Source organism: Protomyctophum parallelum (assembly GCF_964188405.1).
Source record: "Protomyctophum parallelum genome assembly, chromosome: 9".
Classification (NCBI taxonomy): Eukaryota; Metazoa; Chordata; class Actinopteri; order Myctophiformes; family Myctophidae; genus Protomyctophum; species Protomyctophum parallelum.
In genome coordinates, this window is record NC_139706.1 from 45,182,520 (window position 1) to 45,205,994 (window position 23,475).

Below are 23,475 nucleotides of genomic sequence, written 5' to 3' on the forward strand. Positions count from 1 at the left end.
GTATCGTCACCCAACCCTAAGGTGTATCTATACTTTTGGCCCCTCCGGTTTTCCCTCTACACCAAAACACTTGCCGCAAACAGGCAATCCACAAGCTCACACTGTCACGTTGCAAGGCATTGTGAGCTTGTAGGCCTGCCAGAAGAGTAAAGGACTCTAAGGTTGGTTCAAGTGGGTAACGTCGTCCTCTCGTCGGTCTCTCACCTTTCTTCCTTCACCTGATGTATTTTACTGATCACCCTAGCCCCTACCCCCATCCATCAGAGCGTAGAAACAAGCTGAATAATAGATGAACGCTACACACGGATACATGCCTTGCACTCTGTTGGGTTGAAGCACTATTAAAGCCAGCCAGACATACCTTGGCAGCACCTGCTATGCTAAAAACCCACTTCCATGGACACCCTTTCATTGTAGCCTCATTATAAGACTTTAATTACCCGGTCGTTTGGCACTGTAGGTCTTTGTTAGCAGTGTAGGGATGGATAGATTGGATTCATCTGTGTGTTTTTCTCCTCCACTCCGACTGCCATTGCTTTGTGCGTCTGGTTGTTGCACAAGCAGGGTTTGAGGGAAATAATTGAGAGGGGTCATGATCTAGTCTCGTCTTTTTTCCTGGCAGAGGAGCATCAGTGTTGTGCACACTGCACAGACGCATTGCACACAACCCCCCCCCCCCCCCCCCCCCCCCCGCATGTACACAGACAGTGAAGTCTGGCACTGTGTGTGACTGTGTGAGCGTGTGAGACTGCGCTTACACAGCAGGTGAATGTATGCCTTGGTCTGAGGGGTCCAGGCAGATGGCAGATCAGACTGTGACAGACTCGTCCAAACTTCATTCCATGCTCTCATTTTCCCCCTGGTCTGATGGGATGATGTATTGTTATAACTCCATCCAGCACCTCTATTGTTCACTCTCTTTCAAAGCTGTTGTCTAAAAGAGAAAGCATGCACATCCTCTCACTAAAACCAGGTGCAGAATCCCAAAACAGTCTGTACACTGGGTGGTCATGCTCCAAAGATTCAAGATATATAAGGTATTGGTATATATGCCGCCATTGGACATAATTATCGTCTCGAGCCTTGCTGGCTCTTCGTCAGACATCATCTGCAAGGCTCGAGATGTCATGCCCAATGATGGTTAAAATGTACACTGCAAAGGAGGTAAGGAACCTTTAAGCTTTGGAGCATTACCCAGTGCGTGCACTTCATTGATTTTGTTGTGTTGCCCACCTGTGGTTTCAGCAGCCCTGCTCCATCATCTCCCGAACACCACTCATGGTTTTCCTTTGTTCCCTGAAGAAGCGGAGCATCTAGCTGTGAAATCAGGCCTCTCAAGCTCATTGCTACCTTTAGTGAAAGTAACCCCTGTCACTTGGCTTTTTGATGTTGTTGACAGGTCTCACTTTGTAGTATTCCTGAAAGAAGATCCTAGTGATCGAAACGTTGAATCAATAATAAACCAGTGGAGCTGAGTTTCTTTACCAGTGTTGCGGACCTCTTTAGGCAATGGACTGAAACATCAGTCCTGTGTGTGTTTACATGCATGTAGGGCAGGCCTAATTTGTAGTGTGTATCTGTTTTTAGCTAGGAGTAAAACTGAGAATGGTGTCTGTAAAGGCAGGTTTGGAGCTCATGTAGGAGTTTGCTAGTCCAACAACATGCCACACCACTTCATGGCACCTGGCTCTGAAGCAGCAGCACACCTTTGTGTTAGCATGGCACAGCCAGACCTCATCCGCCCCTATTGCATATTATGCATTATGCCCCGACGCAGCCCAGCGAAAAAGAAAGTACGCAAAACAGAAAGTACTAAACTCGATTGTTTTGGAACCATGAACTGAACTGAACTAGTTCATTTTCAAATTTGTGAACTGTGAACTGAACTAGTTCATTTTTAAATGTGTGAACTGTGAACTGAACTAGTTCATTTTTAAATGTGTGAGCTATGAACTGAACTAGTTCATGTAGAAAGTGAACTTTCCCAACACTGTCACCAATACATATCCCGTTATTCCATGTTTTGAATGAGCACTGTCAGTATATAGACTTACTGTATATTCCTTGTGATATAATGTTAACCCCCATGTTATAGCCTTTTCTCTACCATTATGACTGCAGTAGAGCAGGCTTATCCAGCCAGAAACAGTTATTTGGCTCATTTGCAAATCCCTGTTCTTGTAGAGAATTCTTAACATACCATAACATAACCTATAATAATCTCAGACCTCAAAGCAAAAGAGTCAAATCAGAAGTTAATCACCCAGCCAGCAGGCCTATGGGTCAGAGCATGTGAGCGGAGCGGCCGATAATTCCGCTCTTCGCTCTCGACGGCTTTTGTTACGCTCGCTCCGCACTCACGTTCATCTCCCCCCACGCCGCTCCCCGCTCGCTCAGCACTCACCTTCATTTACGCATGGAGCGCTCCCCGCTCCGTGCTCGCTCCGAGCTCCACTCAGATGCCCGCTCCGCTCAGCAGAAAGAAATGACGGGGGAAAAATAAAATGCTGTTTTCCTGAAATTGGCTAATTAAACCTGAAGGCCTTCGTTTCAGCATGATGTAAATTAGCTTGATTTCGTTATCATAGAATAATTAAAACAGACCCAGTTCAAATGTATCAACCGAAGTATGGCATTTGTTTTAATGTACCACTGCGAGCACCATGCCGCAAGTTTGTAGGCTACCCATCGTCATGTGTCCAATTCCAAAAGAACAGATATGTAAACTGTCGACACGCAATGTCTGTCTATTCTCATGGACAGTCCGTGAAGCTGAAGCAGATTACGGGTATGGGCTTGAGAGCAGGCTCGGCGCCAGGATGAAAGACTAAGGGGGCAATTGAGATTTTGATAGCACAAAAGGCAAAGAAGTTGATTTAAAGGGATTGTGACATTAAAAAAAAGGTTTTGGAATTGTTCTTATTTTTTTTAGGTTTTCTAAGCTCAATTGCACCCAAAAAACCTGAACTTTTAACATTCAGTAGATTTTCTGTGGTCTGGGGTTTTCTGGCTCAAACAGGTGCTCTGATTTGCCGGCAGTTTGTGATGTAAGAGCCTGCAAATCCCATATATGTCAATGGGATTTGCCAGCAGATGTCACTGTTTTCACTGTCTTGCCTGTTTTCATTGTAGCTCAAAAGGCTTCCAAAACCCCAAAGAAAACTCCAGACCACAGAAAATCCACTGAATGTTCAAAGTTCAGGATTTTGGGGTGTAATTGAGGTCATAAAACCTAAAAGAAAAACGAAAAATAAAAATAAATTAAAATGAATGTCATAAAACCTTTAAGGGTGCAAATATCCCCTTTGCCCCCCCGTGGTGCCGGGCCTGCTTGAGAGGCAATGATTGATGTAAACTGCTAGCCAAGCTTGCACAGTGCCGTGCTGTGTGCACGGAGCGGCTCGGAGCGGAGGACAGTTCTCGCTCCGGAAGTCAATCTGACACATTTAAAAACCTGCTCCGCGCTCACGTCAAAATCCCCCCGCTCCGCTCCGCTCCTCGCTCGCTCCGCGCTCCGCTCCGCTCACATGCTCTGCTATGGGTGGATGCTCTGCTGCTCTGGCTCTTAGGGTGATATATACTCTGTTCGGTTGCAGGCTGCGAACAAAAAACTGCCGATCTACAAGCTCACCAGTCACCAGGCATGGCGCCGCGACGCCTTATGAGCTTGTAGATTAGCTATTTTCTATGCGCGACATGACAGGCCCTGTTAACTAGGTACAAATCCCCCTTTAACTTCCACTAACTACTCCTCCCGTACTGGGAGGGGGGGGGGGGGGGGGTGTGTGTGGCGCTGAAAGCTGCCTGTAAGCCTTCCTTGTCTGCAGGAGATTAGCTTGTGGGAGAGCGATTATGACTTGGAGGTTTGTGTGTTACGCGTGAGTGTGTGTGTGTGTGGGGGGGGTACAGTATGTAGTCTGCGTCCGGTGGTCAGTGTTAGCCTGTGAGTGGTCAGGTGTGTGTAAATGAATAAGTCCCGGCCCGCCTGCCTGCATGCATGCCACCCCAGCAGGCCCCGGACCCCCCGGACCCCACCAGGCCCTGGACCCCAGCAGGCCCCGGGGCCACCCCAGCAGGACCCGGGGCCACCCCAGCTGGCCCCTAGCCCCACCAGGCCCCGGACCCCACCAGGCCCCGGACCCCACCAGGCCCCGGAGCCACCCCAGCTGGCCCCTAGCCCCACCAGGCCCCGGCTGATACTAAGCCCACAGGCTCTTTGATTGGTTAGTTTAGTTTTACATGTTGTTGTTTTTCCTGATTAACTTTGTTTTTCTTCTCTCTCTTTCCTCTTCTCTTTTCTCCCCCAGAATGAAGAATTGGATAAGAAGTACGCCGGCCTTTTGGAAAAGAAATGGACCTCAGTAATCAGATTACAAAAGAAGGTTTGTAGTGGGTTTTCAACCTGTAAGGGGTTTTTGCAGGGCTTTTGTGAATGGTTTTGTGATTTTTTGTTGTTGTTATACTTAGTTTGGCGGTAAACGTGACGCAGTGGGAATAGCCCGATCTACAAGCTCACAACTGCGCCGTACTGCAGCGCGTTCTGAGCTTGTACTTCTGTTGTTTTCACAGTGTGCAACACCCGCGCAAAACTTAAGTAGTACTGAGGCTTGATGTTCTTCTTCTCGCACTGTTTTCTACGAATACAAATCTGCACTGACTTAGAGCGTCGTTTAACGATGCTGTTGTTATGTGGGGCCTCATTTTTACAACAACCACTCCCACCAACTTTACACGAACCCCTGTAAATATTCCTGACACTTTGTACACGCCTCCCATTCTGTCCTAATGTCACTAACTGTGCCTCCTCCGGGCCAACAGGTGATACACGCCTCCCATTCTGTCCTAATGTCACTAACTGTGCCTCCTCCGGGCCAACAGGTGATGGAGTTGGAGTCGAAGCTGAACGAGGCCAAGGAGGAGATCACCCTGGGCGGGCCCGTCACCCTGAAACGTGACCCCAAAGAGTGGATCCCACGCCCGCCAGAGAAGTACGCGCTGAGCGGCCACCGCAGCCCGGTCACCCGTGTCATCTTCCACCCCGTCTTCAGTGTCATGGTGTCGGCCTCCGAGGACGCCACAATAAAAGTCAGTGTGCAGTTGTTTTGATTCATAATCTACTTCGCTGTGAAATCAAATGATTTTCAGGACAATGTGTGTGTTGTCAATTATTACCCTGACTGTTGTTTTGCATGATCAGTCATCATTCACCATAGGCTGTGTGCATTTAATGAAATCATGTCTGCTTGGCACAAAACAAAGGATAAATAAAGTATCAATCTAATCTATAACTGTAGTCCTGCAATGGGAGAGTGAACAGGAAATGGTTATGTGTGCCACCTTCTGGAAAACGTACATTTACAGTATGCACAAAGCATATTTTGATAAATTAAGGCATTTCCATTGATATGGTTCCCGCTTGTTATTTCCAATCTACAGCATCATATATATATATATATCTCTATTCTATATTGGAGAAGTTGTCACGTGGCGCAAAAGATGTGCCACTAGCCAATGAAAAGATGTGCCCATGTGGCCACTAGCCAATGAAAACTCAACCAACTCAACCAAGCCACACCCGTCACTAGCTCTCAGCCCCCCCCCACCCCCCCCCCCCCCCTCTTTGGCTGCTGTAATGTGATCTCCCCTATGGATCTCCCTCTCCGCAGAGAAACCTTACCTATAGTCGCCTCACCATTTTGCTTATTCCTTCTATCTCTGTATTTAAAATATAGGTCGCTCAGCGAATGTCTTAGTTACATTAACATTGTTCTTAGAAAGTACTTGGTTTGTGCCTAACTACTACGATTAGACAGATCGCGTTTGTTATTTCGCTACTGCCAGTACTTCTGATTGCACGCACACACACACACACACAACACTACCCCGTGTCCCACACACACACAACACTGCCGCACGGATTTAAGCTGTCAAACCTATTTTGTTAAAGTTACATATGCCACAGACACTTGCCTGAACTGTGCAGCTGATATATATACAGCATTGTCATATTTAAAAGGCGCTTTATAGCTTCTCTCAGCTCAAAGCGTGTATGAATAAGGAGATAAATGAACAGCTGACGTGGGTGGGAGAGGACGTCAGCTGTGTGTGTGTGTGTGTGTGTGTGTGTGTGTGTGTGTGTGTGTGTGTGTGTGTGTGTGTGTGTGTGTGTGTGTGTGTGTGTGTGTGTGTGTGTGTGTGTGTGTGTGTGTGTGTGTGTGTGTGTGTGTGTGTGTGTGTGTGTGTGTGTGTGTGTGTGTGTGTGTGTGTGTGTGTGTGTGTGTGTGTGTGTGTGTGTGTGTGTGTGTGTGTGTGTGTGTGTGTGTGTGTGTGTGTGTGTGTGCGTGCGCGAGAGAGATGTGCGTGCGTGAGAGAGGGAGGTAAACAGTCAGCAACACGTTAAATTTCTACTTCTACAAAAGAAAGAGGCAGCGATGGAGCCATAAGTCCATATCCATAAATTGCTAAGCTAAATCATCATACAGAACAGTCAACACGGCATTGACCAGGGTTGCCACATTGACTGAGAGGGAAACAAGCAACCAGGTCTATGAAAATGTTAACGGGCCAGATCAAGTCAGAAAATAAATCTAGAATAAGCAGCAATATTGCTGACTGTCAAACATCATTGTCCAATGTTGTTTTACAGCAGTGGTTCTCTCAATTTCCTTCTTCCCATAGTGCGCGGCAAAGTAACTCTGGGATGAGAACTCTGGGGAATTCTAGTATATATATATATATGGTAATATAATAACAACGGTGAAGCTCAACTAAAGTATTAAAGTCCTGTGGTTGACATTTACATAAAGCTGTATGCACAATAAACCTAGAGAGGGCTTTTCATTCCATTAACCCATTCTGACCTGAGATCAGATTCATACGAGGTTTCCACTGGACACACGCTGGTCTGACCTGAGATCAGATTAAAAAAATGTCAGTCGTTCTTCCTACAAGCTCGTCAATAGCTAAAGCATAACATGATGCTAACACCAAAATGGGTGCCCGGTCAGAATGGTTTAAATCCAAACTGCTGACTGCTGAGTGTCAGCCCTCCTCAACCTCCATTTAATTTTGTGATTATCAGTAACCTTGTTTTATATCCCCCGATGAGCTTCTCCTCTCTCCTGACTTTCAGCATAATGCAAAAGAAACACACACACACACACACACACACACACACACACACACACACACACACACAGAGGAAACGCTAGCTGGGGAAGAGATGCTTGCGAAGGAGCGTTTCCACGGCAATAAGCTTCCGTTGTTCTCCCCATTCATTCAGCATGACTGCCAGCCAGCCTGGCATCGAGACAAACCGCACACATCTCAAGATCCCCTGCTGTCTCTCTCTCTCTCTCTCTCCCCTCCCCTCTTGGTGCTCGTCCTCCATTCTCAAACACATTCATTCATCGGCCTCTCTCTCTCCTTCTCCAGGAACTGCCCAGGGTCCACAGCGATATCACCTTATTTACACTTTTCATCGTAGTACTACAGAGTCACATTTCGAAAATATAGCCGATCTCCAAGCTCACACCACGTTTGGCGCGTTGCGAGCTTTGAGAACGGCTATTTTTTAGCGTGCGTACACCGCAAGGCATCACCGACCTTGACGTTGATCTTGATACATGGTTGCTGCTATATATAGAATCTTCAACCATACTGTGCTGCATATTATGATCTTTCTCTGGGTTATTCCTGCAGTCAGGCCAGCAGTGCAGTAAGCATTGTTATCGTGCCCCACTTCACTATTCCCAACGTTTGTCCATTATTTTATCTCATTCTGACCTGAGATCAGATTCATACGAGGTTTCCACTGGACACACATTGGTCTGATTGACCCATTCTGACCTGAGATCAGATTCTAAAAAATGTCAGTCGTTCTTCGATTTTTCAAAAATAGCAGACCTACAAGCTCGTAGCGCGCCACTCGGTGGCGCGATATGAGCTTGTAGATCTGCTATTTTTCAATAGCTAAAGCATAACATGATGCCAACACCAAAATGGGTGCCCGGTCAGAATGGGTTATAAAGAGAACAAGAGATTTGTCTCACAGCTCTCCTCACCTCAGGGCTGCTACCACCACCATCGTTCACTATTGCGGCTGCCCACCCTCTCAGCCCCAGCACCCACCCCCCCCCCCCTCCTCCTCACAGGGAGACCCCAGATCTCAGCATCCTGTTTTCTCTTGCTTCATTTATCTTCTATTGGAGCACTGAAGGTCTCACACAGCACCATGACCACCCACTGCAGTGCTGAGATCCCGCCAGCCCTCAGGAGGAGAGCTAGGCCTGCTACCAAATCTGTAAATCTAAGCCCTCCAGGCCGCCCTCCACCCCCCAAATCCACCCACCCGCTTTATTTTCTTCATGGCCTCGCTTGCCTTCTCTCTGTGTCCTACTTTCGTCGGCCCAAACTGGTCCGGTTAAATCTTATAACATGGGTGGGACTGGGAGTTGAACTTAAGCACTTGATTTATACTAGGGTTGCGTGCCAGTGTCACTGCGACGCTTTGTGAGCTTGCAGATCGGCTATTTTCGCCACAACAAATGAACGTAGCATGAATTACTCCTCTTGCTGTCTTTAACGTCTCTCACTGATGGGCTCTCCCATTGACGCTCTATCTGCTGTTCCAGTCGGTGTTTAGCCTCCAGTCCTCCAGCTAGTTCTCTGCTCTGCTCTCTCATTAGTATGCAGTGTGTGGAACTCTGTGTCCAAAAGCCTCTCTCTTGTTTTCTTTATGCCCTTTTCTCTCTCCTTCACTCTTGACATTGCCCTTCCTTGCCTTTTCCTTTTACTTTCCTTTTTACTTTTCCCAATCTATGCATGGCTGAACGGACGCTACCTCGGGTCATGTATGTAATCTATCTTGGCAGTATGCAAATGAGCAGGTTTGTGCTGCTCTCTCACACCCCCCCCTCCCCGCACAGGGTGAGGGAGAATACACATCCGGGTACAGTCCGGGTCTCCAACGTTGCTTAATGCAAAGATCTCTCAGTGGCAAAAACCCCAAGACATCCTGACCCCAAATTATCATTTGTGATTATGCAACGAGGCCCCTGTACTTCTGCAGTTGCATAACATGCGTATAGTGTGCTGAAACTGCGATCAATCCAGGCAGTTGGATTGACTAGCATGAAACTAATATAATGGAGCACATGATGTAGTGTTTTATATACAGCGGTAATTCTCAGAAGTGTGGTCCCCGGGACCAGCAGGGGACCTTGATGGGGTTACAGAGGGTCTCTCCAGCTAAATGATCAATATTTAGGATGAACCAAAGTGGACTGTTACGGGTCCATTTGGTTGCATTTGTACACTCTCAGAGTTATTGTGGACTTTTAGCAACTCTGTTTTCAGGACCTGATCTCGGGTCAGAATGGGTTCATCAGACCAGTGTGTGTCCATGTGGAAACCTCGTATGAATCTGATCTCAGGTCAGAAAACAGCCATCGGCGACGGGTTCCCATCGTGTCTATGCAGCATGTGTCAAACATAAACACAGACATAAAAAAAAGAGAACACCCCGTCGTGTGTCGGCTAACTTGCTGATAATTTGCTTCTTACATGCACTGGACGTGATCAGCAGTGGAAAGAGGAAGGTGCTGGAGCAATTTGTGTTATTCTAAAACGGTTTTAATAAATGGTTATTATGACATGGAATGGGGGGGGGGGGGGGGGGGGGGGGTCAGTGGCCTAACTTCTGTCAAAATGGGGCTTCTTGAAATGGAAATCAAACCGTGTACCACCACACAACCAACACCTGATGGAATGGAAGTTTGAGAACCATTGAGACATTGGTGAACATTGCTGCAGGCCATGTGTACTCTCAGCCATGTAAACAACAAGGTGAACCTGCCCTGCTCTTGGGACAGCGTGTCATGATGGCCATCTGTGTCACAGCGTCCTGAGCCCCCCTGAGCTGTTACGTTTTAGGTCAAAGGTCATCAGTGATCTGAATACCAGCTCAGTGGCCCTGTGGTCTGAGTGTTCACCCTGAGACTGGGGGGGTGGGGTGGGGTTAAATAAATCCCCGGACCAAGTCGTACCAAAGACTATAAAAATGGGACCCAATGCATGCCTTCTTGCTTGCCACTCGGCATCGAGGGTTGGCTTATGGGCTGAGTCACTGTGACATAGTAGCTTCATGTCCAAGGGGTGTACTTGTACATCAAGCAGCCTCAGGCTACGGAAACAGGAGCTGGAGCTCCTGAACTAGGGGTCACATGGCTCAGGAACTGTTGGTTCCAAAGGCTACTTGCTCACCTAATGATATGAATATTATGTTGCTCGCAGGGTGACACCAACTCTCCTTTTGAAACCAGTTAGAAAAATGGTGAAGTCAGCACAAATTGGCACTCTGATTAGTAGCCTGTGTGAACCACACTTGGCAGAATGGTGTTTGCTAACCCAGTGCCAGAATGGCCTGGATTTAGAGGGGAGCCCTCGCTAAGCTGCCCTCAAACAAGGTGGTGGGAGTAGACTTGGCAGCAGGGAGGAGAACCCAAATCAGGCAGAAGGATGGAGGGTGGATTTTCTGCTGTCACCATTCTAACCAACCCCCACAACACCCCCCTCCCCAAACAAGGGACCGCGGAGGGCTTATATCCCCATGTGACAACCCGTCTGTCTGCCTGGAAACCATATCCATATAGGAATAGCAACAACACGCCCAGCCTGACTTACTGTTGACCAACGTCTGACTCCCAATCCCACTTGTCAACAGAATACCCAGCTATACAATACACTGTACTGTATCTCCACCAGTATCCCAGCATTTGCATTTCACTGGTTAGCCAGTCATTATGCACAAGCCGTCATTTGAACTAGTGCGTTATCCGTTGCCAGAGTACTTTGTGCAGTAGCCACTATCGGAGTACTTTGGCAACTCTTATTATGTCAGTCATTTCTAATTTGGGTCTTGAGAGAGTTTGGGCCGGGGACAGATGATCTCCATATGTGGGTATATACAGTAAAGGGGAAGATAGACACACAGACATTTCTGGGTTTATAGATAGAATATGGGGACTTGGGAGCTCACTGAATATGTATGGTGTCACAGTTTGTGAGCTGTTGGTGAGAAGCGCTTGGTCATTTCAAGTTGGTATGACAGTATGCCAAGAGATGACTGTTTCAAGACTTACCTGCCTGGGCAGAAAGCTGGCTCCTCATCTCTCTTTGTGTCTCTGCTAGGATGCTCAGTGGCACAGAGACACAGGGTGACAAGGTGGGGACACAGATGATGTGGCGTGTGCGTGTGCGTGTGCGTGTGCGTGTGTGTGTGTGTGTGTGTGTGTGTGTGTGTGTGTGTGTGTGTGTGCTTAAACCAACCATTGTTTTTCATCTATGTCAGTCTAAACTCTAAAGTAATCCTATAGATTAATAGAATAATCAAATCTATGTGATTAATTTGGACTGCAAATTTGCAAAATAGAGGATACCACAACAAAAAGTAAAAAATGCTCATTTTCAGAACCAAAGAGACGTCTTGAAATTGCTTAATGTTATAGGATTATGCTGTTGCTGCTATTATTATTTAGTTTTCCTTCTATTTCATGGACAAACACACCTGTACATTTTGGTCATCATTACATGGTTGACTAACTGAACATTCAAATAACTAAAAGGTAAGTTGATTAATGGCTGGCTGTGTTTTAGCAGACGTTTTTTTTTTATTTTATGTATGTATAAGTGTGTATAATATTGTCTCTTCCCTCAGGTGTGGGATTACGAGACGGGAGACTTTGAGCGCACACTGAAGGGCCACACAGACTCCGTGCAGGACATCTCTTTCGACCAGACTGGCAAACTGTTGGCGTCCTGCTCGGCGGACATGACCATCAAGCTGTGGGACTTCCAGGGCTTCGAGTGCATCAGGACCATGCATGGTGAGAACACATAGACGCCAAGCAACGTGTTTTGAGCTCGTAGATCTGCTGCTCACCTCTCACTCACCCCCTGCTCACTCACCTCTTCAGAATCCACCTCACCCCCTAGCAGTCACCTCTTCAGACTCCACCTCACCCCCTAGCAGTCACCTCTTCAGACTCCACCTCACCCCCTAGCAGTCACCTCTTCAGAATCCACCTCACCCCCTAGCAGTCACCTCTTCAGACTCCACCTCACCCCCTAGCAGTCACCTCTTCAGACTCCACCTCACCCCCTAGCAGTCACCTCTTCAGACTCCACCTCACCCCCTAGCAGTCACCTCTTCAGAATCCACCTCACCCCCTAGCAGTCACCTCTTCAGAATCCACCTCACCCCCTAATAATAATAATAATAATAAACTTTATTTGTATAGCACCTTTCATACATAAATGCAGCTCAAAGTGCTTCACAGGGCAGGACACAAAAATAAAAAATATAATACAATAAAACACAAGTAGTTAAAATGATAGAACAATGGCAAAGAACAAAATTGAATATAAGAACATAAAATAAATAAAAACAAATAAAAACACCACATGCAGCAAATCAGTCAGGGCAGGGTAGGAACGTGCATATTAAAACTCAACTAAAAGCAAGAGTGAAGAGGTGAGTCTTGAGTTGAGATTTAAAAATGTCTACAGAGGGTGCGTGTCTGAGCAGTCACCTCTTCAGAATCCACCGCACCCCCTAGCAGTCACCTCTTCAGACTCCACCTCACCCCCTAGCAATTCACCTCTTCAGACTCCACCTCACCCCTAGCAATTCAAAGGGCTTTATTGGCATGAGAAAACACATTGACAAAGCAAAACGTGGAACAATACAATCTAGCAGTCACCTCTTCAGACTCCACCTTAATCCCCAACACTTCACTCTCCCTGTATTCTTGCCACCTCTTTAATAAATAATTTAATTGAGATATGGCTACTGTGCAGATATAGCTTGGGTCACTACTCATGTTTTGTTTCTTAGGTTTGGTTTTCTTCTCCACAAAAGACTGTAATTTAGCATGTTATTTATTTATTTAGACAGGTGCCAGGTTAATTCATTGCTTACCTGTTATTCTATAGTTTCAATGTACAGATTGTTACCAACCGTTTTGACAGATTAGGTCTGTGGTGTATCTGGTACCCTAGTCTCTTGAGGCTACATTGCTCTCGCTGCATTCCATGTATGCCTGATTATTTGCCTCGCTTATTATCCCATTCTGACCTGAGATCAGATTCATACGAGGTTTCCACTGGACACACACTGGTCTGATTAACCCATTCTGACCTGAGATCAGATTATAAAAATGTCAGTCGTTCTTCGATTTTTCAAAAATAGCAGACCTACAAGCTCGTAGCGTGCCACTCGGTGGCGCGATATGAGCTTGTAGATCTGCTATTTTTCAATGGCTAAAGCATAACATGATGCTAACACCAAAATGGATTCCCGTTCAGAATTGGTTATACAGTAAGTCGCTCTGGATCTGCTAATGCCTACATGACCTAATGTACATATACTGTACCTGACCAGCCTGCCACTTTTTTTTTTTTTGTGGCTTTCGCCTTTTATTTTTATTTTTTTTAAGCGGTGCAACCACTTCCTTAAGTGACTGAGTGGGTGGGTGGGTGGGTATGAGCACGAAAACAGCATGGTTGTTTTTCACCACCTGTGCGCAACCAAACACACACACACACACGCACATATTAACTGTATATATGGTGATTTCGGGTGTGCCAGTACAGTGACAGTACAGTACAGTACAGTGGAGGGTACAGTAGAGGGACCCCCACGGTAACTGTCATTTCTCAACCGTTTCGGACGCGGGGCGGCTTGCCGGAATTGGGCCGACACCCTGGGTGTGTTCCTGTGGGTATGGAACTCCCCCACCCCCCACCCGGGACCTAATAAACGCCAGGGTGAGAGTGGTTAAGTTATACTCCTTTGCATGATGGTGCTAACAGTGCCATGCAAAAGAATATAATTTCAAGTTTTTGCCGGTCATTTTAAGCCTTTATTTGATAGCTGACTCTGGAGAGAGCCCCGGTTTGCTGGGAAAAATACATTAAAAAAATACATTACCGACATTACTAACCTCTTGGCTAGCAATTTGTAGTACAGATGGTACCTGTACCAATATGTTTCAGGGTTGATTTACATTAAGCTTCCCGATATATATAGATATATATAGATATAGATATAATATATATAGCTTCCCAGTTTTAATGGATTAATGTGTTGTGTGGTGGTACACAGTTTGATCAGAGTTTCTCATGTAATTTACAGATAGTTCTCTGGAGACTGTGCCCAGGGCTCAGGTGCGACGAACACAGGCTTCATTATCACATTAGATATTGCACAAAGCTGCTGAAGCTGAACAGTCTGTTCCAGTGTGCATCAGCCCATCATGCCAAGCTCTGCCATGTTGCCCTGTCAAAGTGTCAAATCAGATTCTATGTGAGGCTGGTCTGGGCATGATGACTTAAATGCGTGAACCACCAGTCATTACCATTTGGGACTGGTTGGGTGACGTGAAACAAAGCTTGTGTAGATTCATGATTGGATCCAGTGTAGTTATTATTTAGTCACAAGCTCTTGTTAATACTTTTAATTTGTTAAATATATTTAAACTGGGATGCATACTCTTCCGTTCTTACCTCATGCTGTCACAAATAAAGTCACTAGAAGCATTTATATTCTAAACAAGGAAGTGAACGGCAGTGCGTATGCGCGAAACACAAGGAGAACGCTGCAGAAGGAAAGGCCAAAAAACGTTTACAAAAGATATATAATATAATAATACCTAAGGACGCCTATACACCAAGGCACCCTATGGGTTTGTTTCCCAGGCATAAAAAGTGTAATACAAATACAACATTATAAACAATGATGATAATATCTATCATTTTAGGGGGATGTCGATATACTAGGACAGCCCTACTTCTTGGCACGCCATCTCATTCCTCTTTGAACACTCCCATTCCTCTACTGCACACATCACAAATCTTTTTGGAATTAGCTAACTGCAGCGTTTAATATTAAAGAGTCTGAAGCATGGCCATATTATGTTTCTCATCTGGGGAATATAGGGTGCCATCGCTCATGTCCTCATTGAAGCAGTCCTCCGGCGGTGTGGCCCCGTCTTTTAAGTCCTAATTGCAAACTAAATTATACAATACATTACAACATGGGGCCCTGAGGCCCTACTGTTTTGGGGGACCACCGCGAGAGTGGTGCTGAAATGGAAATCCCGCCGCGTGTGCGCGCACGTACACACGCACGCACGCACGCTTTACTTTTGTTATGCCCACCTTTTCGTGTTTGTATAAACACAAACCTTGAAGACAAAAGTGTCCGACAGAAAAGTGAAGACAAAAATTGTGATTGGCCGGAATGACCTTTGTGATGATTTGATTGGCTGAGCACGGAATGTGATGTACAGTATATGCTGTATGATGATAAGAGCACCCCTCACTTCACACAGGTGTGATTGTTTTCCTTTTTTTTTTGTAAATCTAAATGAATTGCCTATTTTATACATCGTCGTAGACATTGTCATTAGCAGAAATAGCTTGTAGATTGGCTATTTTCTTTTGTGACGTTTCCAAAATAGGGATGCGATCACATAAAGTCTTGGCGTTTGACCTTGTGTGCTGCTCTTCATTCACGTCAGGCCTGCACACAGTGCACAGCAGACATTCATGAATACAAATGAAGAGTTAATAAGCTTGTTCACCCTCATGGACAAGTAGAGCTCAACCAGCTCACTCCACATCAAACCTTTTAACCTTGACATGTATGTAAATCAGTGTTTCTCAAAGTGAGGTCCAGGGGGGGGGGGGAACGTTACAGGTCTGTTAGCTCATGAGTGTACAAATTGAACCACTCAGTCATGAGGATCCTTGAAATTAAAATGATGTATTGTAAATCCTTTCTTTTCAGCATGTGAGGAACCGATTTAACTCGTCACCTTAACTCGTCTTTTTATTTATTTTCTTCTTTGTTTGTTTTTTTTCGAGGGGGGGGGGGGGGGGGGGGTGTAATTCACACCAAGTCAGTAGAGGAGCTGACACTTCTTCCCTCAAACAGATGTGCTCACTGTGCAGAAAATAGAGAGGGATCACTCTCGTCCCGTCCTACTTCAGCCCCTCCATTTCATCTCCTGCTATCCTCGCTACCCTTCATCCCTCTTCACTGCTCCACTCCCTCATTACACTCCTTTCTCCTGCACTCGTCTCTCATCCCCTCTCCTCCCGCTCGCTCACCAGGCTGGCTGGTTTGGTGGAGGAGATTAGTGCCGATTTTGAACAGCAGTTTAATTATCCCTTTCAGCCTCCTGATAGCAGTTTTTCTAGTTTTTCTGTTACAGCCTAGTACCCCCCTCTCTCCCCGCCCCCCAAACAGAGCACACCCACATTTAAGCTTCCCTAATGGAGCCTACTTACCATTTTCCTCATCTGTTTAGCAGCTTAAATATGTCCTCCCAAACTAGGCAGTAGGCAATTAGCTGCCTCTTTTTATGCCCATAGACATGCCCCCCCCCCCCAGCAAATTGGCCATCTCACATGTCACTTAATTGGCTAATTGGGCCTAAAACCTTTTTTGGAGGACCCTGTTGCTAACTGAAGACATTCAAACATGAGGTTTGGCAAGTGGATCTTAAACAGGATTCGTAGCATACTCTGAATTAAACAGTACGGTACATCCAATTGTCAGATAAGTTTTTGCGTCTGACTTTTATTTATTTTTGCCCAAATTAGGGATGGGCATTACTCATTACTCATTACTATTACTCCAGACTAGATATAATTTGGGGTTTCAGAGTGTTGTCTTTTCCTGGTTTTAAATGCTGCATATAGTGATGTAATTTTCTACCTGTTCTAATTATTTGCCTTTACCCACTTATATTCAATATTGCCAAATAACTGTTTAAATCTTTTGAGAAAAGCGTCAATGGTCAAAACATTGTTTTGTGTTTTCCAGGACATGACCACAATGTTTCATCTGTAGCCATCATGCCCAATGGAGATCACATAGTATCTGCCTCTAGGGACAAAACCATGAAAATGTGGGAAGTGGCCACAGGGTATGTATCCATTATCTACCTTCCTGTCAAGCTTTATTTCAACCATTCTTCTTATTGTAGTGGGAATATGACATGGATTATAGTTTTCAATCTGTGATTTATTCAACTGTATCAGGACTAACTAGAAAAGCAGGATCATCATAACACACATTTGCAACGACGACACAGAAACACCATATTTTGACAATTGTTTAGAAAACACAACACTGGTGTAATGGGGTTTAACCCATTCTGACCTGAGATCAGATTCATACGAGGTTTTCCACTGGACACACACTGGTCTGATGAACCCATTCTGACCTGAGATCAGATTCTAAAAATGTCAGTCGCTCTTCGATTTTTCAAAAATAGCAGACCTACAAGCTCGTATCGCGCCACTCGGTGGCGCGATATGAGCTTGTAGATCTGCTATTTTTAAATAGCTAAAGCATAACATGATGCCGACACCAAAATGGGTGCCCGGTCAGAATGGGTTAATATAATGCTCAGATATGGACTTTGCCTAAAACACATTTTCAATAGTGAGATCTTTATTTTATTTTTGTAAGGTCTGTATTGTGTTTCATTGTTGCCTCTGTTCTGACGATGTTTCTCATCCCCCACCATCAGCTACTGTGTGAAGACCTTCACAGGCCACAGGGAGTGGGTGCGCATGGTGCGGCCCAACCAGGACGGCACACTGCTGGCCAGCTGCTCCAACGACCAGACCGTGCGTGTGTGGGTGGTCACCTCCAAAGACTGCAAGGCGGAGCTGCGGGAGCATGAGCACGTGGTGGAGTGCATCGCCTGGGCTCCCGAGAGCGCCCACCCTACCATCCTGGAGGCCACGGACTCTGAGGTGGGTGGCGTTGTTGTTTCAGTAATGATAAAGACAATCTGTGATGCCACGTATTGTGAGCTTGTAGTTTTTTTTTTTTTTTTGAGCTTGCTATTTTTGTCCAGCGACATCATCGTATGAAAAGAGTACTAGTACAAATTGAGTCTAACACACCCATTATGAATTGATTAACCCATTCTGACAGGGCACCCATTTTGGTGTCGGCATCATGTTATGCTTTAGCTATTGAAAAATAGCAGATCTACAAGCTCATATCGCGCCACCGAGTGGCGCGATACGAGCTTGTAGGTCTGCTGACAAACTGTCAGACAGCCCTGTGTCTGGATTAGACCGTGAAATGAACAGTACACACACACACACACACACACACACACACACACACACACACACACCCTCAGTCTTGGTGGTGCAGTAGTGCCAAGGCCCAGGGTCAGCCCATAATCCCTCCACCCTCCCCTCCCTGTTGCCTTGTGATCAAGCGTATCCAATTGTAGCCTCATGTGATTAAAACAACATTTGTCCTCGCAGTGAGGGATCCACCAGCAGCCCCCTCTTCCCTGGTACAAAGACACACTATGTTCTCCTGTTGCACTGAAGCTTCCCTTTCATCCTGTTATTCCTTATGCCTTTGAAGTAAAAACTAATGTGTGTGTGTGTGTGTGTGTGTGTGTGTGTGTATGTGTGTATATATATATATATATATATATATATATATATATATATATATATATATATATATATATATATATACCGTACACGGTATATATACACACACAATTGTATTTGTATGTTTCTAACGCTAATGCTCTAGTCTATTTTATACATTCTCTGCCTATATTGACATGCCTACAATAGTGTGTCTGGGTTTTTAGAAACCTCTAACAAATGAAAATAATTAACAAGAGCTTGTGACTAATAACTACTGTATATTGGACTATAGTTTTGAACATATATTATGGTAAGGTTTCCACCCGAGACAAATTGTGAGTAAAATGCTCAAACTTCATCAAATATCTATCTTTTTTTTGCCCAACCAACACCACTAACACTACAGTATAAGGGATTTCACTTTTGGTCATTGTATTGTCTACTCAGGCTTATGTGAACACCCCAGACAGTGTTTAAGTTGCTTGATTCAGCATATAGATATTTGATGTTAAAGGTATATTCAGTGATTTCACTCAAAAAACCTTAGGTTTAGTTTTTGGCTGTGGGACCCAGCCTTTCGTCCAATCAGGATAGAGTCAAAAACGAAACCTAAGGTTTTTTGACCCCCAGGGGTTAACTGGGGACAGGGAGGAACTCCTTATATGGCCAGCACACTCTATAGTAGGGAGGATTATCACAACAAAACAAAAAAATAAGTGATATTTGAATTAAGTGAAATCACTGAATATACCTTTAATTTAAGTTGCCCTTCCTATACAAGCCCATTGTAACTTCAAACTCTATTTTAACCACGATAGATTCATTGAAAACAGTAAAACACCAGTCCTTTTTTCTGGTGATTGATATTGTCCTAATATGTGAGGAGGCTGTGCTTTTTTTTCAATTACTGTTTTTAATTTATATTTAAATATTTTAAAATATTAAAATATTTTTAAAGGTATATTCAGTGATTTCACTCAAAAAACCGTAGGTTTCGTTTTTGGCTGTGGGACCCAGCCTTTCGTCCAATCAGGATAGAGAGTCAAAAACGAAACCTAAGGTTTTTTGACCCCCAGGGGTTAACTGGGGACAGGGAGGAACTCCTTGGTCAGCACACTCGTAGTAGAGAGGATTATCACAACAAAACAAAAAAATAAGTGATATTTGAATTAAGTGAAATCACTGAATATACCTTTAATAATTCTTTTGGAAAAGAACCTCATCCAGGAGGAGGCCGGAGGAGAATCAAAAATAATTATTACAAAAGTAAATGAAAAAACACCAGCAAAAAGGACGAGTGTTTTCGATTAATCTGGGGAAAAAGGGAGTTTGAAGTTACATTGGGTTTGTATAGGATGGTGGCAGGGCAGGTAAAATATCAAATATCTAAATACTGAATCAAGCAACTAAAAAACTGTATGGGTTTGGTCACATAAGCCTGAGTAAACGATAAAATAAGAGTTTTTTTTAAAGTGAAATATCCCTTTAATAGTTTTACTTGATTGATTTTTCAGGGGAATCTTTGAGGCATTTCTGACAATCATTATGCACCCATGGAAGTATACACACACACGCACACACACACACACACACACACACACACACACACACACACACACACACACACACACACACACACACACACACAGGTTCTCCCAATCTGTTCTTTGAACGTTCTGCCTGTGTGAAGATGACAAATTGTCAGCTCGTCTAGCGGTCGCGGAGCAGGTCCGGGTCGAGTGACGGCAGCATTTCTCCTGACATCAATTATACTTTCACAGCTTGGAGACCAAAAGCAGCCGCACGTTAATCTTGATATAGAAAAAACATCCTGCCGTCAACCATTAAATGTGTCTGCCAACCTAACTGTTTGAACTTGTCATCCCCTGATACATAACAGACACAAACTGTTAGGCATGTCAAGACGTTTTCGCTCCACTGTGCCTAACACACCCACCCGACCGCCAACCCAGTAGAGAGGACCATGCTTTGATTGAAGAAAAGACAACAAAACAAATTCTCAGAGGAGGTGTTTGTGTTTTATCTCGTGGCCTAACGGTACCTCGCCTGTCGGGTGGAGACCTTATGTCTAAAACTATTACTTTTCAGGATTCAAATTCAAAAATCGCAAATGTAGCCGATCCACAAGCGTGTGACTTGTTATTCAATTTGTCTATCAGAGGAACATGGAAACTAAATGCATTGCAAATGGCTGGTTCGGCGAGTACCGGTTAATGTCGGTCTGTGGAACCCCTTACACTGAATGTGGCTTGTCTGACAAAAACACTATTCATGGTCAATAACTCCAGTATGACTGACTGTTATACTTTATAATTTATATTGTGTATGTCAAGAATCTAGAGCATTTCAGTTGTCACTCACTGGTACAAGCAGCAACATGTTAGTGGGCATTTATATGCAAGGTAAAAATAGAAACATTTGTGGATACTGTATGTGCAGGTAATCCTGGTCAAGTAGGCTTAAGACTTGGGATTTATTATTGTACTTCATGTTGTTTTTCCCAGACCAAGAAGAGTGGGAAGCCCGGTCCTTTCCTGCTGTCTGGCTCCAGAGACAAAACCGTGAAGATGTGGGACGTCTCTACTGGCATGTGCATTATGACACTGGTAAGTATGCAAATATAGAGCTTCTATTTTAACCCATTCTGACCTGAGATCAGATTCTAAAAACGTCTATTACATCCTGACAGTTTCATTATTAACTAGATGCCTATTTTGGCTGTACTTAAACGGAGATAAAACTCTAGGCTAATTATGTAGTTTATTTTTTTTACCCATACAAAAACGACAGCAGGGAAAAAACATAACATACAGCATAACATTAACCTATATTACTCTGTAATGATGTACGCAGCACAGCTGCAGTAGGTGTGTCGATGTGCATTGACCATGTTGTCTATAGACCGATTCACAGAGGGTTTCCTGGGTGCGGCCATTACTGAGGTGTACCATTGAGTGCAGCAGCACTGATTAGCTACACCTGGCCTACGGAGCACCTGCTCCATGGATTACCCCTCAGTAATGGCCGCGCCCAGGGCACCCCTCTGTGAATCGGTCTATAGTTGGCACCCAGCCACCCACTGGGCACACCTAAAGCACCTGAGTTCCTTACTAGGCTGCTCTGTTTTTAACCTGCTGTAGTTTTTACTTGGAACTGGAAAACAAACTACAAATTCAGCCTAGCGTTTCATTCCCCTTTTAACATAATAGGCAGCACTCCGAAGACCTTCTAGTACTTTTAATTAATTATGCACGGACAACGTGTTTCCTCAATATGCATACACAGTTACACACTGTTGACGCCAAAACGCATTCTTTCATGCTGCTCGTGACTTTGGAGTGCTGCCTAATTATTTTCTTATTGTGAGTCTTTGTGAGCCATGCACGTGACAAATTGCATTTATAATAGACTGAATGTGCTTGTTTTTTGTTTCTACTTTGATTGTGAAATATAGTGTGTTGCCATTCGCCTTTTACAATGTACCATCATATATATATATATATGCATAGGTTGGCCATGACAACTGGGTGCGCGGGGTGATTGTCCATCCTGGAGGAAAGTTCATTGTGACCTGTGCAGATGACAAGACTCTACGGATCTGGGACTATAAGAATAGACGCTGCATGAAGACTCTGTGTGCCCACGAACACTTTGTTACCTCTCTGGGTAAGCAGCTTTACATTATCTATTATTATCATCTTATTATTAACACATTCTGACCTGAGATCAGATTCATACGAGGTTTCCACTGGACACACGCTGGTCTGACGAACCCATTCTGACCTGAGATCAGATTCTAAAAGTGTCAGTCGTTCTTCGATTTTTTCCAAAAATAGCAGACCTACAAGCTCGTATCGCGCCACTCGGTGGCGCGATATGAGCTTGTAGATCTGCTATTTTTAAATGGCTAAAGCATAACATGATGCTGACACCAAAATGGGTGCCCGGTCAGAATGGGTTATTATCATCTTATTATTATTCCATCTATTGCTTTCTTCTATGAATTGAATAAACGATGAATGAATTGAATTGTATTTTTTTTTATAAATTGTGTATATCAAGGAATTGTATACTAAATTTCTTTATACTAAATTGATTATAGTCTGATTTAGTCAGTTGGGTTTTAGATCGTCAGTTTTTGGTTTATAAGTCACACCCGTGTGATGTGAGGCGCAACCTCTTATCATCGTACATCGTCATGACGTAACATGTCTATTTGCTTAGACACAAATTACATAAATTCTCCATTCATTGTCAATGGGAATGTAATGTTTGTGTAAGACGAAGATCTACGCTGAATATAGGAGGGGCTAGCACCCCTCAAAAAAAACTTTGGGGACTCTTTTTTTTTCTTTTCTTTTTTCTTTTTGAATTATAGATTATATTGATTTATTCGATTAAGTGTTGCACCCTTAGTAAGCGGCTCCTGTGCATTGCTGGAGTAGACGGGTGGACAGGCATAAGGGGGTATTCTTTGTTTGTTGCTTGGGTCTCCTGGGGTTCCCCCCCCTCAGGTACATGTTGAGCGCAGGGGTTACACCAAGCTGCTTCAATATGTGTAGGGGGTGGGCGAGGCTGTGTTTCAATAGCAGCCCTTTCCATCAGTTTCCTGGGGGCTTAATGGCAGCTGGGCTTTAAGAGGCAGAGAAACACTCTAGGATTCTCCCAGAAAGAAAAGAAAGGGAGAGATAAAAAGCAGATCAAGGTTTAGGAAGTGTCCTCTGGAGCTTTCCTGGCTCTCTGGCTGGCTTTCCTTCCATCCTGCCTCAAACAGAATGATGTTGGAAGCTATTGATTAAATCCTGGAGCTGCTTAGGACAGGCAAAATACCTTTTGTTGTGGATTGACTCCCTTTGTGTACGCTCATATGTCTATCTAATATCAGTATATGGTCATATGTGTACTGTATCTAGCATTAGTATATTGTTGCCGTCTGGCAGTAACCTCTTATCTCAATATTTAAACGTTCTGTTT

General features: G+C 44.5%; 1 protein-coding gene across 2 annotated transcripts in view; it reads left to right on the forward strand.

Moving 5' to 3' along the window:
• Positions 1–23,475, forward strand: part of LOC310864877 (lissencephaly-1 homolog A-like) — a 296,805-nt gene that overhangs the window by 270,088 nt on the left and 3,242 nt on the right. For both annotated transcript variants that reach the window (XM_083773697.1, XM_083773696.1), the window contains 7 exons: positions 4,308–4,382; positions 4,879–5,085; positions 11,717–11,885; positions 16,892–16,994; positions 17,604–17,832; positions 21,006–21,107; positions 22,011–22,167. In XM_083773697.1, the coding sequence (XP_083629823.1) occupies positions 4,308–4,382; positions 4,879–5,085; positions 11,717–11,885; positions 16,892–16,994; positions 17,604–17,832; positions 21,006–21,107; positions 22,011–22,167 (1,042 nt within the window). The remainder of the gene's footprint in view (positions 1–4,307; positions 4,383–4,878; positions 5,086–11,716; positions 11,886–16,891; positions 16,995–17,603; positions 17,833–21,005; positions 21,108–22,010; positions 22,168–23,475) is intronic.